The 13354-nt window shown below is 37.6% G+C and overlaps 1 protein-coding gene across 1 annotated transcript in view; it reads left to right on the plus strand.

The window, feature by feature from the left end:
• The window catches only part of ppp1r37 (protein phosphatase 1, regulatory subunit 37), a 47921-nt gene that overhangs the window by 14260 nt on the left and 20307 nt on the right, over window positions 1–13354 (plus strand). Inside the window, exon 2 of the mRNA XM_032590631.1 lies at window positions 11380–11477. Within this exon, the coding sequence (XP_032446522.1) occupies window positions 11380–11477 (98 nt within the window). The remainder of the gene's footprint in view (window positions 1–11379; window positions 11478–13354) is intronic.

Here is a 13354-nt window from a genome sequence, read left to right on the forward strand (position 1 = left end):
CACAGTAAAATCTACAATAATGAAAAGTGACTAGGAGGGGTTCACTGCAAATATATGTAATTTATAACCTAATTAGAGCTCCTATGCTAAGGGAGGGCTATTTGCTGCTTTTCTGTTTTAAATAAGGGCATATGAATCATAATACGCCATTTTTACTCAAGGTTGACACAATGTGAGAACCTCATGCTGCCCGATTGCTATTGTCATTAGCGTCTTTGATACTCAAAAGATAGAAGCATCGTAATGTCTGGAGGTCGACTGGCTAATCCATGACATCATAAACGCATGAAGGAAGTGAGAACCTATTACGTAAGTTGCTTTTTTACTGCTTAAAATAAATAATTCCTAACTCAACTTCTGCAACAAACTGTTGATAAATTACCTCCAAGCTTGAAACAAAATGTTTTTCTCGCAAATGAATATCTGCTAATGTTTGAGGAACAAAAGCACCTGTTGATAATATCAGCTGAGCTGGTCCTCTTATTTGCACCTTGCCACTATTAGGCTTATTTAACTAACCAAACAGCACATGCATCTTTGTTTGTCTTCTAAATTAAAGAAGTGAGCATGTGTCTGTTTGATTTCTGCTGAATCCTGCCCGTTGACTCGAGGTTCTTCACTGGGAAGTTAAAACACAGTTTGATACAGAACAAGGCCACTTGTTGTTTGTTACCAATAGAGCTGCCGTCACGTTTTGTCCTTGTCAAACAGGAATACCTTGCTCTTCTCTTCCCTCATTCCAGCTCCTGTCGAAAGCTGGAAACTGAACAAAAACACTTTAACATTGGAAAATAATGTCAAGCAAACTGTTGGAAATAATTGAAGAGAGCTGTTTAATCAAGTAACAAAAACTCTTATGAGACTTAAAGGGGTTTTTTTATGCTAATATTGCACATGCATGTTTTAACCTTTAATACCCACCTGTAATGGCTGTGTCTAGATTCGTCCTGAAACAATTAATCATGATGAATCAATTATTAAAATAAGTCAACTAATTAAGTCATCCATTCATAATTGACTGGTGTATACAGACTCAAAAAAAGGCAATTTGCTGAAAAAAAAACAAAACAGTAATTAAACCAAAACTGTACAAATATGTTTTACCCAAAACTCTTCAAGTGGCATAATTTTAGCTTCACCCAGTTCAAATTCACTAAATGTTATTTTATTTCCCTTTAGGCAATAAAATGTTTATTTTCTTATTTAAAAAAATATTTCTAGTTGGTTTATTTGCATGTTTTAATATATTTCTAATGCCTAAAAAAGTTTTAAATGATTAAATGAAAACAACATAGAATGTACCAATTTTTTTATCCGATTGTCAGAATAATTGATAGAATATTTGATTACAAAAATAATTGTTAGTTGCAGCTCTATTCTAGATATATCTGCAAGAAGCCAAATCCAGTGCAGTCTTATGTTGAACATGAGTTATTCTCAGTCAATAACATCAGTCCTTTATTTCTCTACTGTAAGGGGAAATTGTAATCCAGGGTTTGTATTTAATTACTCTGATGGAGATTTTACTTTTAATCATTTACCAGCATCTCTCTTGGATACAAACCATCACTGCATCCTTTTGTTTATTTATTTTATCTGACTCTCATTTTGCATGCTGGTACAAATTCTCAGCTCAGTCTTTTTGCCACACTTCTGACAAACCAGTCAGCTGGCTGCTACGTGTTAATGGCGCTGCTGCCACAACACGCACCTCAACAAAGACGTGTAAAATGACAGCAAACAGGGCTGGAGCATAGGACGGCAAGGCTTTTTATTCCCGCATTTAGGTTAGAGGTTTTTACTGCTTTTGTTTTAGGCCCAACATTTCCAAGGTTTTGATAGAAATATGTTGTACCTGGCTGTACTTTTTAGTAGAGTGAAAATTGAAATGACTGCATATCCATTGAGAGGCAGATATAAATACAGCCTTTATGTTCTTTTTTTTCCACTAGGGAACAGTCTGATTTACTTAAAATGCACAATGGCACAATTATTGATTCCCCTGTTGATACTTAATGCAGCCTCCCTTTGCCAATAGACCAGCTCTGATCCGTCTCTCATAACATTTCACAAAGTTGGAGCATACGAACAGGAGTATTTGACTATTTGTGTTTGCATAATCTCTAGGTCGTCCAAGATCCTGGTTCCTCTTTTTGTGTCTCAACCGTTTCTGTCTTGGCTTGGACATATGTTTTGGATCATTATCTTGCTGAAGACAGTAATTACCCTGCTGACATGTCACCGTTCCAACCTGCACTTTGTATCTGATATTCCTTGATGGTGCAAAATTCTTTGAATTGTTGAAAAGTCTTTTAAAACAGTTTCCTGTCTTAATGCTTTTATAAATGCAGTAATTAACGCAAGGTGATCCCCTTAATGTAGCCTCACTAAAAACAGGCACTGGTTGTATTAGCTGGTTAGCAAGTAACTGTTTGTTTTACCCCAACGATATTCTCTGCAGACACCTCAACTGTTTATCTGTATAGACTGAAAGTGTAACCTGCGGGAGCATGGTTGAGTTCACCACATTTTACGTCACTAATGGAGTTTATCATCAAGTTGGGACATGCAGGATTTAGGATTGTAGCATACAGTGGTGTGAAGAAGTTTTTATTTTGCATGTTTGTCACTTCACTGTTTCACAACAGGTATAGTCGAATACCAAATGCAGCTTTTAAATGTGTTTGTTGTTAAAGTTACAGTATGTAGCTTTTATTAAAAATATTTTTTACATATTTGTTAAAACTGTCACCATATTGTGACTGCATATTATGAGATAGATAATCTGTGAATATCTGAGCAATCTCTTCCGCCTCCCTGTGCTGCTTTTGCCGTAGGAAGAAATGCACCACTTACTGTCAAAAGCAACCAATTAGAGCCAGGAGGAGGGTCTTAGCACTGTCAAACAACATCATGAACGAGATGCTAAGTGCGCTAATGGCGGTAAAACAACTCGCGGTTACAGAAAACCGTCTATGCTAACAATGCTAACTGTCCTATTTATGATAGGCTCTGCTGAAGTGGAGAAACTGCATTGGAGCAGAGAATGGGGGGGGTTGGCACGCATACGGGCCTGATTGACAGCGTTCAGATCCTACTGCTGGCTTTGATTGGTTGTTTCTAGATAGCGCTGGGTGACCTTTTTTTTTTTCCCACAAATTATCTGTCTCATAATATACAGTCGCAACGGTGTGAGTTTCAACAATTTTTTTTTTTTTAAACGTATTAACGTTGCATACCGTAGCTTTAATGGAGGAAAAAAAACCTACATGGCTCTGTGTGTTAAAGTGATTGCCACCTTAAAACTGGTTGGGCCACCTTTAGCATCAATAATTCCAGGCAAGCACTTGTAATCACTAAAACTAAAAGTTTCCAACACTTTTAAAATGTTATTCTAAATGCGCACAAACATTTTTGCAGTGAAATATTGGGAGCTCTTTGTTTTGGTCCCTGTAATCAGTAGGAAATATCTGAATATCTGCAGTCAGAGCCAATTAAAGAATGATCATTCGGATCAATTTGTGACCAATTAATCTGTGCATGACAAATGCTGTCATTCTTTATCAGTGAAGCAAAAAATCATCCGTAACAAATTTAAAAATAGTCTACTATGTGAGTTAAAGTCAAGTCAAAGAATTTTATCAATTTCCCTTGGGAGAAATCTGTTTGTTAAATGTATTTTTACTGAATTTTTCCACAGGATGACCATTATCTTTATGTACAGGTGGTGTCTGTCGCTATTCTGAAAATAAGTAGACTTTTATCTTTGCTTGTTTGCTCTGTGTTGCTCAAGTGAAAGAACAAATTGTTTTCCTGTCAGTTAAGCAAAGGGAACGAATGAGTGATGAAGGTAGAGAAAGGAGGTCGAGATGAAGAGAATAACAAACGTGCTGAAACTGGGTCAAAATGCAAGCTAAGCACTTAGGAAAACCCAGTTGTGATTTGTTTTTCTTTAAGAAATACTGGTATTAGATTGAGTTGTCTAAGATGTCGGCGGTCTGAAGGCTGGCAGTGCCTTCATTTGACAGCTTCCTTGAGGGAAAGCAGAATGTTAACTCTGCTTTATTATGTGAAAAGGTAAGAATTTCATGTTTATACAGGCCCCCGGGGTTTGGCTTAAACATCAAGCGCCTTTGAAGAACTTCATAATAGAGTAATTAGGCCCCTTAGGTGTTTTAACACTTCTTTAGATGTTTTTCATAAATGCCTCTGTTCAGTATTCTGGGGAGGGAGATGTTTCTTTCTATTATTTTGTACTTTGCGCACATTGATGTTTCTTTGTGTAACATTGGATCACATATCAACCACTCCTCTCTTTTTTCATTGGAAGTGTAACAAAATGCTTCTTTAGGGTGGATAGTAAGACCTTTTCTATTAAAAGGTGTGTAATTAACTAAGTTAGGCTTAAACTTGTATGTATTCTTTTGATCTTCAACTTTACAAGAATAAATGCATTCATTGTCCTCTTTTCAGCTAGTATATGCTTTTTTTTTGTGATAATTTCAAAGAGGTAAATATTCTCTATGAATTGCCCCGGCAGCACAGCCTACGCTGCCACTGTTGTCACACTGTAGGTCAGTCTATGCTGACACTTGTGGGATGTGATAAAGACTTTGACTAAGGCTTTCTTACAGAGTTGTCAGGCTTTGAAGGAGATGTTTAGCATTTTTATCTGACAGGCTCTTAAGTTTACTGTTTGATTACTTGTACCTGCTTGACAAGAGTTGAACACCTTGATTTTAAGACATAAAGTTTAAAACAACAAAACAAAAAAACTGTAAAAGTACGGATACTTTTAATCTAGTAAAAATCCTAACAAACCAGAACAAAAGGTTCTGGTGACAACATAAAATTATAAAATGAGTATTGAACGTGTGCTTATACTCTTAAATAAAAGTTAAAAATGGGCATATTTATGCAGTAGCTGCTAAAATGTGCACTTAGTATTGGGTCTTTTAATAATAAAATAAAGTTTATGGGATTCCCATGTGGGTGCATGACCATTTTTATATAAAAAAACCACCTGGCTCCTTTTATTGGTAACTTTTCAACAGTTAACAATTGACTTATAGCAGGGTCTGCCCCAGTGTCTTATAAGCCTGGCAGGCCACCAGGATTTAAGTGTGCCCCCACCAGGCTTAGCATTGCTTATTTATTTAAGTTTTGTTTTAATGTTTGCATTTTTTAAGACTTTATAGTTGGTGTTCAGATATTAATCTTTCAATGAAACATAATTATCAAGTGATACTTTCAAATTTCCTGTCAACTTTAAACAATTTTTTAAACTCAAAAACACGACGGGCCGCTGGGTGAAGTTTTCTTGCATAGTATCTTCATGGAAAAGCTTCAGCTGTCACAATAGTGTAGTTCAGGGAAAACAAACAGATGTATATGGTACTCTGTATCAGTTTTCTGAGAGCAAAATATCCATATCAATAACTAATAATATAACAGTGTGTTAATATACAGTAGCTACCTCCTCTGAAGTTAGCATGATCTCACTTAAGGCGTTACACAAGCGAGTTGAGGTGTGGAAGGTCAAAGGATGGGCTTTCTAGGTCACATTGTTGGTTGAACATGTGCTTGTACTTGTTGCAGCTCTGCCTGTTATTCAGGTTGAGTAATTGATTTAAAATTCACGACTGTTAAACCTCCCCTGTTGCTGGCTGTTTTTTCTTCACCCTGGGACATCAGCCCAGCTGGTTCTGGTTTCATGCAGGTGCGGTAACTGAAGTAGCTTACTTTTACGACGCCGTTCTGACAAGGAAGTATTACAGTCAAGAGCAAGAGTCAAAATACACAAACACAGCGCATCAGAGCATTCACTTTTGGCATTGTTTATACAGTACATGTTCATTCTCAGAATCTGAGGGAGCAGATTATTTTTAGGAAACAGGTGAACCATGATGCCCTCAGTTCAAATTTAAGCATGAGTGGATTGATTAAAAAGCTGGCTTTGTTTTCATATTTAGGTTTTTTGTGCCCTAATTTGTCTCTGATGAGAGAGGAAAGAAGTGTTAGAAAATGCTTCTATCCCATATGCACAGAATTGCAAGAAATATTTCAGATTTATTGGGTTTTTGCTTTATTTTCACAGCAAAACACTTTAGATGAAACTAGTTGTTACATAAGGAATATGACAATTATAATCTAAAAATCACAAAGGTGACTGTGCACTTCAACGAAGAGTGACCCAAAAGTACTGTTTCGTGGTCATAATCCATGTTAAGAGTAAATATTTCCACACAGGTACTGTAATCTGTTATTCTTGTGTCACACTGTTGTGATTTCGCACTATTTTCAGCTTTTCTGTCTCCATGGATACCGCCTATATACTCAAACGCACAGCTGGAGCTTTCCGATCGTTTACGTTTTAGCTCGTTTGTAATTGGTGAATGATGTTTCTATGGGATTTTGTAATTCCCCTGACTCTATTGACTGTTAGACGTGTCAATCACCCGAATCAACCAATGGGCTGCAGAAAATCTCCCCTGTGGGTTTGGTTTTCCTCAATGCTTTTATAACCAGAGCGCCCAGGACTGTGCTTTTTAGTAGTAATTCACTCTTATATTGTTTTAAAAAAACAACCCACTGTTATTAATTGCAAATAATATTTATAGCAAGATATAGGTTGGGGGGGGGAAATAAATAAAGACATTAAAAAAAGAGAGAGAAATTTGTAATTGCACTCATGGTGCCAAAATGTCCAAAGATGGCACATTTGGAGTGTTCACCTGGAATTTTATCAACCAATACCTTTCTAAAATGTCTATGTTTCAGGTTTTTGGAATGAAATTTGGTCCAGTAATTGGTCAGAACCTGTATCGTGAATTGCTAGAGTTTCTGGGTTTCCGCTGCATGCTTTTAAGGAAAATCCACATTACGTAATGAATTTATTATTAGAATTTATTATTTTTATTTTGTATTTTTTCACTGTATGCCATATGTTCTTTCTCAGTAATACAAATGACGCTTCTTAGACTTCTAGAGTATTCTCTGGAATATTACCTTTATTTTGATACCTGAACCAGTCAAATACACCTTGTAGTTCCTGACATATATGAAATTCATTTTGGGGATGTCATTTTTGAGAACTCTCCAAAAAGTTGCTAAATAAAAGAGGCTGTGGTACGAAGAGGTTTTAAAACCAGGGTTGTTTTTGGCTCCCATTGAACCAAAAAGGGTAAACTATCTCAAATAGCTAAAGTAACGACCCTTACTGCCCTCTCAACCTTTGGTCTTTGCAGTCGTCATTAAAAATAGTTATTATCACTTCATAGCTCACTCTTATCCCATGACTTTTTTCTCTCCCCACTATATGATGATATCATCCCTATTTCCCACCGTGGTTTATAATAATTACACATTTAAAAACAACTTTTCTGTTAGGGTGTCCTAAATTACTCAGCATTTTAAGCCCTACGTTTCAGGACTTGCTCAAATTAAGCACCATGCCCACAGTCCCACATTAAATTTCACTCTCTAAAGAGTTTAGTGGAATTACTCTCAAACGTTGACCTTTGTGTGAAGCTCTCAGGCAGATAGTCAGTGTGTTCTTGCAATGCCAGCTGGAGGCTGTGTCCCCTTCAGCTACCTCTGTAGCAGAGTTTTGGCCATCTGTAGTCGTCTATAAAAGGCCCTCTATCTGCAGGAGTACATCATGTGGCACATTTGCATTGCTCTGTCATTAGTTTGTGTCTCTAGGTTGTCTGGATTTAATCACACTGATTTCCTTACTACATCTACAGATGTGTATGTGTATGCTGGCAGTAATTCTCCACGTCAGGGTACGAAGGGAGAAACATTTGTGCAAGTTTTGCCTGTTCATTTCCCGTCACAGTCAAAATTCCTCGATTTTTATTTTCAACAAACATTGTGGGAGCTCAAAATGTTTGTGGGTACATTTGTGCTAAACTGGCCAGCTCTTGTCAGAAAAGCATCGGTTCTAGCCGTTAACCCTGCACAACCCAGTTCACCTCAGAGAACCGGAGTCAGCAGAATACAAGGTTCTGTTGCACAGACCACAGTTTAGACAACTCTGCTGTAGCGCAGTGGAGAGCTGCCAGCAGCAATCGCAAACACAAACAAGATGTAAAGATTTGGCCTGTCTGAGGTTTTCTTGGTTAGAGCAGAGTCGTCTCTTCTTCGGTGTTCTCCAAACCGGAAATATCAATGTGGCGAAACATCTTGCCTCGAATCTTTTACAGACACAGATTTTATGAGTTTTGGTGGACGGTTCATCTGCTTAGTTTAACTTTTTATTTTGCATGGACAGAATATACACATTTTTGTCTTGGTTTGGTTTATTTATCACATGCTTAATAAAAAGTAGAAACTATATAGAGTTTGGGTTCAGATCATAAAGGTCAAAGGGTCGTCCTTTTATACTCAAAGCTGATTAAATTGTAGCCAAAAACATGATTTTAAAAGGGTCAAATAAATGCTAGTTTAACTATTCTGCGACCTTCTCTTACAGTCACTTAAACAAGACCAATACTGTGTCACCTTCTTGGTCTGTGAATGTGTTTCCTTTCTAGATCAGGAGTCTGCTTCCTGTACTGTTCGTGCTTTCAGTCTCGTTTTTGTTTCATTTTCTGATGTGGACTTTATTTCCTGACTCATTGTTGTATTACCTTTTAATCTCCTTGCCTCTCTGGCTGTGCGTGTCACCGGTTCTCAATCTGTGTTTTTAAGACATAACCTGGCTCAGTCATTTGGCCTTCCTTCCCTCTCTGCGTGCCTCCTCACCACTCCCATCCATGCATGTAGCAGCAGCTCTGAGCAGAGTGCAATAAAACAAAGGCAGAGCCAGCAGAAATGCAGACAGCAGTTGTAGCTCAGGCTTTACTGATCCTGCACTCTTTCAACTCTTATCACTGACTTCGGTTGGCGGTGATGTTTGTTTTTCTTTGTTTTCCTCAGCTTACTCCTTGTTTTAAATTTGGAGGAATGGTCACACGCCACACTCCTTGCACTCTTTTAATATAGCGGTGATGAATCATTTTTAAATTAAATTATCTCTGCTCTTTGCCAATTCCCCTTCTAGCCTTCTCTAATTAATAAGCTGCGTGAAAGTACAGTCTAGTGAGCATCAGACACTCTCCACCTCCGAACCGCACCTCGTCTCAGGAAATGTTTACTCACACACTTGCTCCACAGCGACGCTGCACAATAGCACTTTTCCAAGGACACTTTGTTCGCTGGAACGCATGAACTGTACAGAACAAATTTAATAGACTACTTTCTCGCGCCACAGAGCTCGCTCTGTATGCATTTCAGAGGTAAAATACTAACGCAGATTGGCATCAATCTGCTGTGTCCTGCCAAATGCCCATTTGAGTAAAACATAACTGCCACAATGAAGCACATATTTAAACTGTTAATGTTGCATTAAATGATTACACCCATGTTATGCCTTTGTAATTCACTAAAAGACACAAACATTTAGAGTCGTGTCGCCTAGTGAAGCATTTCGTTGAAGATTACAGCGACTTGCAAAAGTTTTCCTTCTGAATTCCTCATGTTAAAACTACATGCGTCAAGTTGTGATTTTAGGTGACAGACAAATAAAGACGCATTCATGGCAAGTTTTCCTTTTTTTATAGCAAAAATCTGAAATCTGTAAATCTCTTCTTTAATGGGAAGGTGGTCAGAGTTGATATGAAGATGGCTGGAGCTAAATACTGTGAATCTTTGAAAAAAAAAAAAATGAAAGAGGATTGAAATAGTGGGCAATGACCCTAAAGATGCAACCAGTGCTACAGTGGAATAGATTAAATCAAGGGGTATGTGTTTGAAATAGCCAATAAAAGTCCTAAATCTGGTTGTTCACATCTTTTGCTATCTAAACTTTGAGTGTAGGAAGACCAGCACTAAATCCATCCAAGACAGCTTTCAAGACCATTGCTATTATCATAATGGTGTTGCAAACGTATCAAGACAAGCAACAATTTTCTGAGTTAAAGACTTGTCCAGATGCAGCCAGGCGATGCACACCAAGTCGAAATTAAAAAAAAGGATGCCGAAGTTGTGGACTTGATTGAGGAAAAAAAAAAAACTTAAAATGTGGTTCAGACGAGACCAAGAGTTGAAAATACCTTCTCAAAACCAATCTGGAGAACCGCAACGTTACTGGATATAACTGAAATGTCTGACCCTTTTCTTTTTTTTTTTTTTACATCACCACCAAATTCTGCATCTTTGTCAGCTTTCTCATTTGCGTGCCAGCCATTTATGATTAAAATAAGCTTTTTCTAGAAGACAGAAAACCAGAGTACAAATGCGGGTCTTGTATCGCCGATTTCACGCACTGCAGCATTTTTCTCCAGAATTTGCTTTTAACCAAGGCGCTGGGTGATGAACTTAATGAGAGCCGCTGCAAGAGAGCAGGGATACCAGTGATGAATGCCGCTGGACAGTGAAGGAGACAAGTTTCTCACATCTGTGAAATCAGATTGCTGACTGCAGCAGAAGTCAGATGCACACACACACAGGCAGAGTGCTGAGTATGTGTGTGGAGAGCTCATGGAAACAAAGACCATAATTATTCTCCTGTTTTTGTCAATCAGATCAATTGGCCTCATGTTTTTAAATTTATGTGTACGGATTCTGGCTTTCATGTCCGTCTATCGTGGCCTTTTATTTCCTTTTTTTTTCTCTCTCTCTGCACGAGTGCCTTGCTTCATCTATCAGCAGAGCCTCTCAGCCAGAACAGTAGCTTTGAATGTTGCCCAGTCATCTGACTGGAGTTAGACTCTGCAACAGTCTGGGATGGCAACTGCATTTAACCCACACAAAAACCAAGAACAATACCTCCTTTTTGCAGCTTTAAGTAGGGGCACCCTGAGGTGGGGGGTGGGAGGGTCATGTTTTCTGATCCTCTGTGTCAGAGCGGAGTGCTCCCTCAGGCTCAAACACAAACAGGTCGCAGTAAAACAAAGTATTTTCTTTGTGTCTCAGTCCTACACTTTATTTTAGGGAAGCTTTGGTCGAACAGGAGCTGATGATGAGTAGCATCAGGGTGTGCTTGGTACTGTTCAGAGGCTACATAAATGTTCCCTAGATCTTTATCACTTAATAAAAATTTTTTAAAAAGTAATTAAAATACAGTCATAGTAACATTTATATGTACTTGAAGGACAGCTTCATAACTAAATGTGACCATTTAGAAAAACTAAAAGGCGTTAGGTGTCCTAATTGTGTCTCCACAGTCGTGTTTCTGTTTCAGTACGTTAGTCTGAATTCAGTGTTGCTGTGACATTCACAACTGTTAAACATTTTAAACACTCAAATGTGTGCAGAGAATCCAGCCATCCTCATTCACGTTTCTGCCTTGTTTTACTATTTTCTAATTTTTTACCTTCTTGTTGTGTTTTTCAGCTCAGAATGTGACGGTGGAGGAGATCCTCTCTTCCTACAAACAGGCCTGTCAGAAACTCAACTGTAAACCTATCCCCAAAGTTCTCAAACAAATACAGGTAAGAAGCAACAAAAGGACATTTAGTGAAGGGTTTGCTGGGCTTTTTATGTACAAATGTTTACTAAATAAATTCTAAAGGGGGTGGAGAGTGGCATCAAAATGGTCTATAACTTATCTTGTCGCTTGTAGTTGTGATATGTCAGGATTGTCTTGCATCAAAAACAAACTCACCTAGGAACTAGTAACTTTATTTTTTATTATTATTATTATTATTTTGTGAGCTTTTTTCCCAGTCCGTCTTGCTGCAGACAGAGCTGCTATAAAATGAGCTTTGCCTTGGAAACATAATGAGCTCAAACATTTAATCTTGCTCTGTAGGTTGTTTTGCATGTGATGACTTTAAGCTGGGTTCGCTTTTTGCAATTGTTGCAGGCAAAATCATTCATGGTGAGCGAATCAAAAGAAACTCTTCAGTCAGAGAAGAGCAACTCACCCAAGACAACCAATGACAAGTATGAGGCAGCATCAGAAAATGTTGGCTGGCTTTCTTTTAAACCGCAATAAACACAAAAAGAGCCCCACCATTACAGATCACGTTGTCCGTTCACATCATAGAAGTCGATCCGCTAACACCTCAGAACTTGTGTGCTTTCAGAGCATCAGCTGGGATTGCGGAGACATGAGAAGCCATACATGTGTGACTGAACTCTGTCTCAAATCTAACCACATCAGCCAAGAGCTTGTCACAATTTTACAGTTTAATAACAGATTAAGAGTCAGGTTAGATGCAGCCTTTTAATAATCCTATAAATCCTTCATTTTCAGATTATTTTGTTATTCGACACTTAATAACAAGACTGTCACAATTAACACCTGTAATGAAGTAAACCATCTAACCATGTCAGGTATATCTGAAGAGGCATAGGAAATAACTAACAAAAGAATCTTGTATTTTCCTGAATTTTTGTCTATTGCGAGAAAATGATCATATCAGCAGAAAAAAAATGCAATTTTACCAGAAAAAAAAGTCTTAAAATTACTAGAAAAAGTTGTTCTTTCTAGTAACTATTATCAGGATCTGATCTTCAAAATAAACTTAATTGTCTGCACAATCGTTTCAAAAATCCTGCTAGTGATAATTTTGTTTGTGTTAAAAATACGTCTGCTAAGTATTATCTATAAAGCTTATACCAAAGAATGACTTCATAAGATGCTCCACATTCCTCATTGAAGTTTTTGTTGCTGTTTTAGTAGTTCTCATCAAATTACAACTTTATCCTGTTAGTATTATAAATTTATTCTCCTAATTAAAATAGTTACGTTTTAGCCTGGCCCTAATATTCCGTCATAGCGTTGACCTGAATTCAAAGTCTAAATACTTACAAGCTGTAAAACGTGGGTGTGCTGTCATTTGTATTACCTAGGTGTGCTGACATCACTCTGAACTATGAAAACCCAAGAAGTACATGAGAGAAAAAAATCCCAATTTTTCCAAAAATTAAATCTCCGCAAAGCAAAAAATTTGATTAATTGATAAAATCAATTTATCACCCAACCCTACTGATTGTATTGTACAGTTTTTAAAGTCAGACACTATAAATCGGCCTTTACAGTCCCACATCGGGACCGTCATCCCAGTCCTTACGTTTCTGAAGCATACAGTCAGGGTCTTTACACAGGTAACAGGATGCTCTTCTTTTTTTCTCCTTTTTTTAACTATGTTTGATGAATGCAGTTTTACTAGTCTTTGATGAAACCAGCACATTATAAAACACCAGTAAATAAATTGACAGAACTGAGGGGTTTTTAAAACAGGCAAAACCAAAAGGCAATCATCAGGTCCAGTTGTTTGTTTTATAGTTTCTTGGTGGCAGACTTCCGTCTCGTCATGTCAGACCTTCAGCTCTTCATCTTCCTCTGAGGAAGCCTAACGTT

Source organism: Xiphophorus hellerii, chromosome 18 (assembly GCF_003331165.1).
Source record: "Xiphophorus hellerii strain 12219 chromosome 18, Xiphophorus_hellerii-4.1, whole genome shotgun sequence".
NCBI classification, from domain to species: Eukaryota; Metazoa; Chordata; class Actinopteri; order Cyprinodontiformes; family Poeciliidae; genus Xiphophorus; species Xiphophorus hellerii.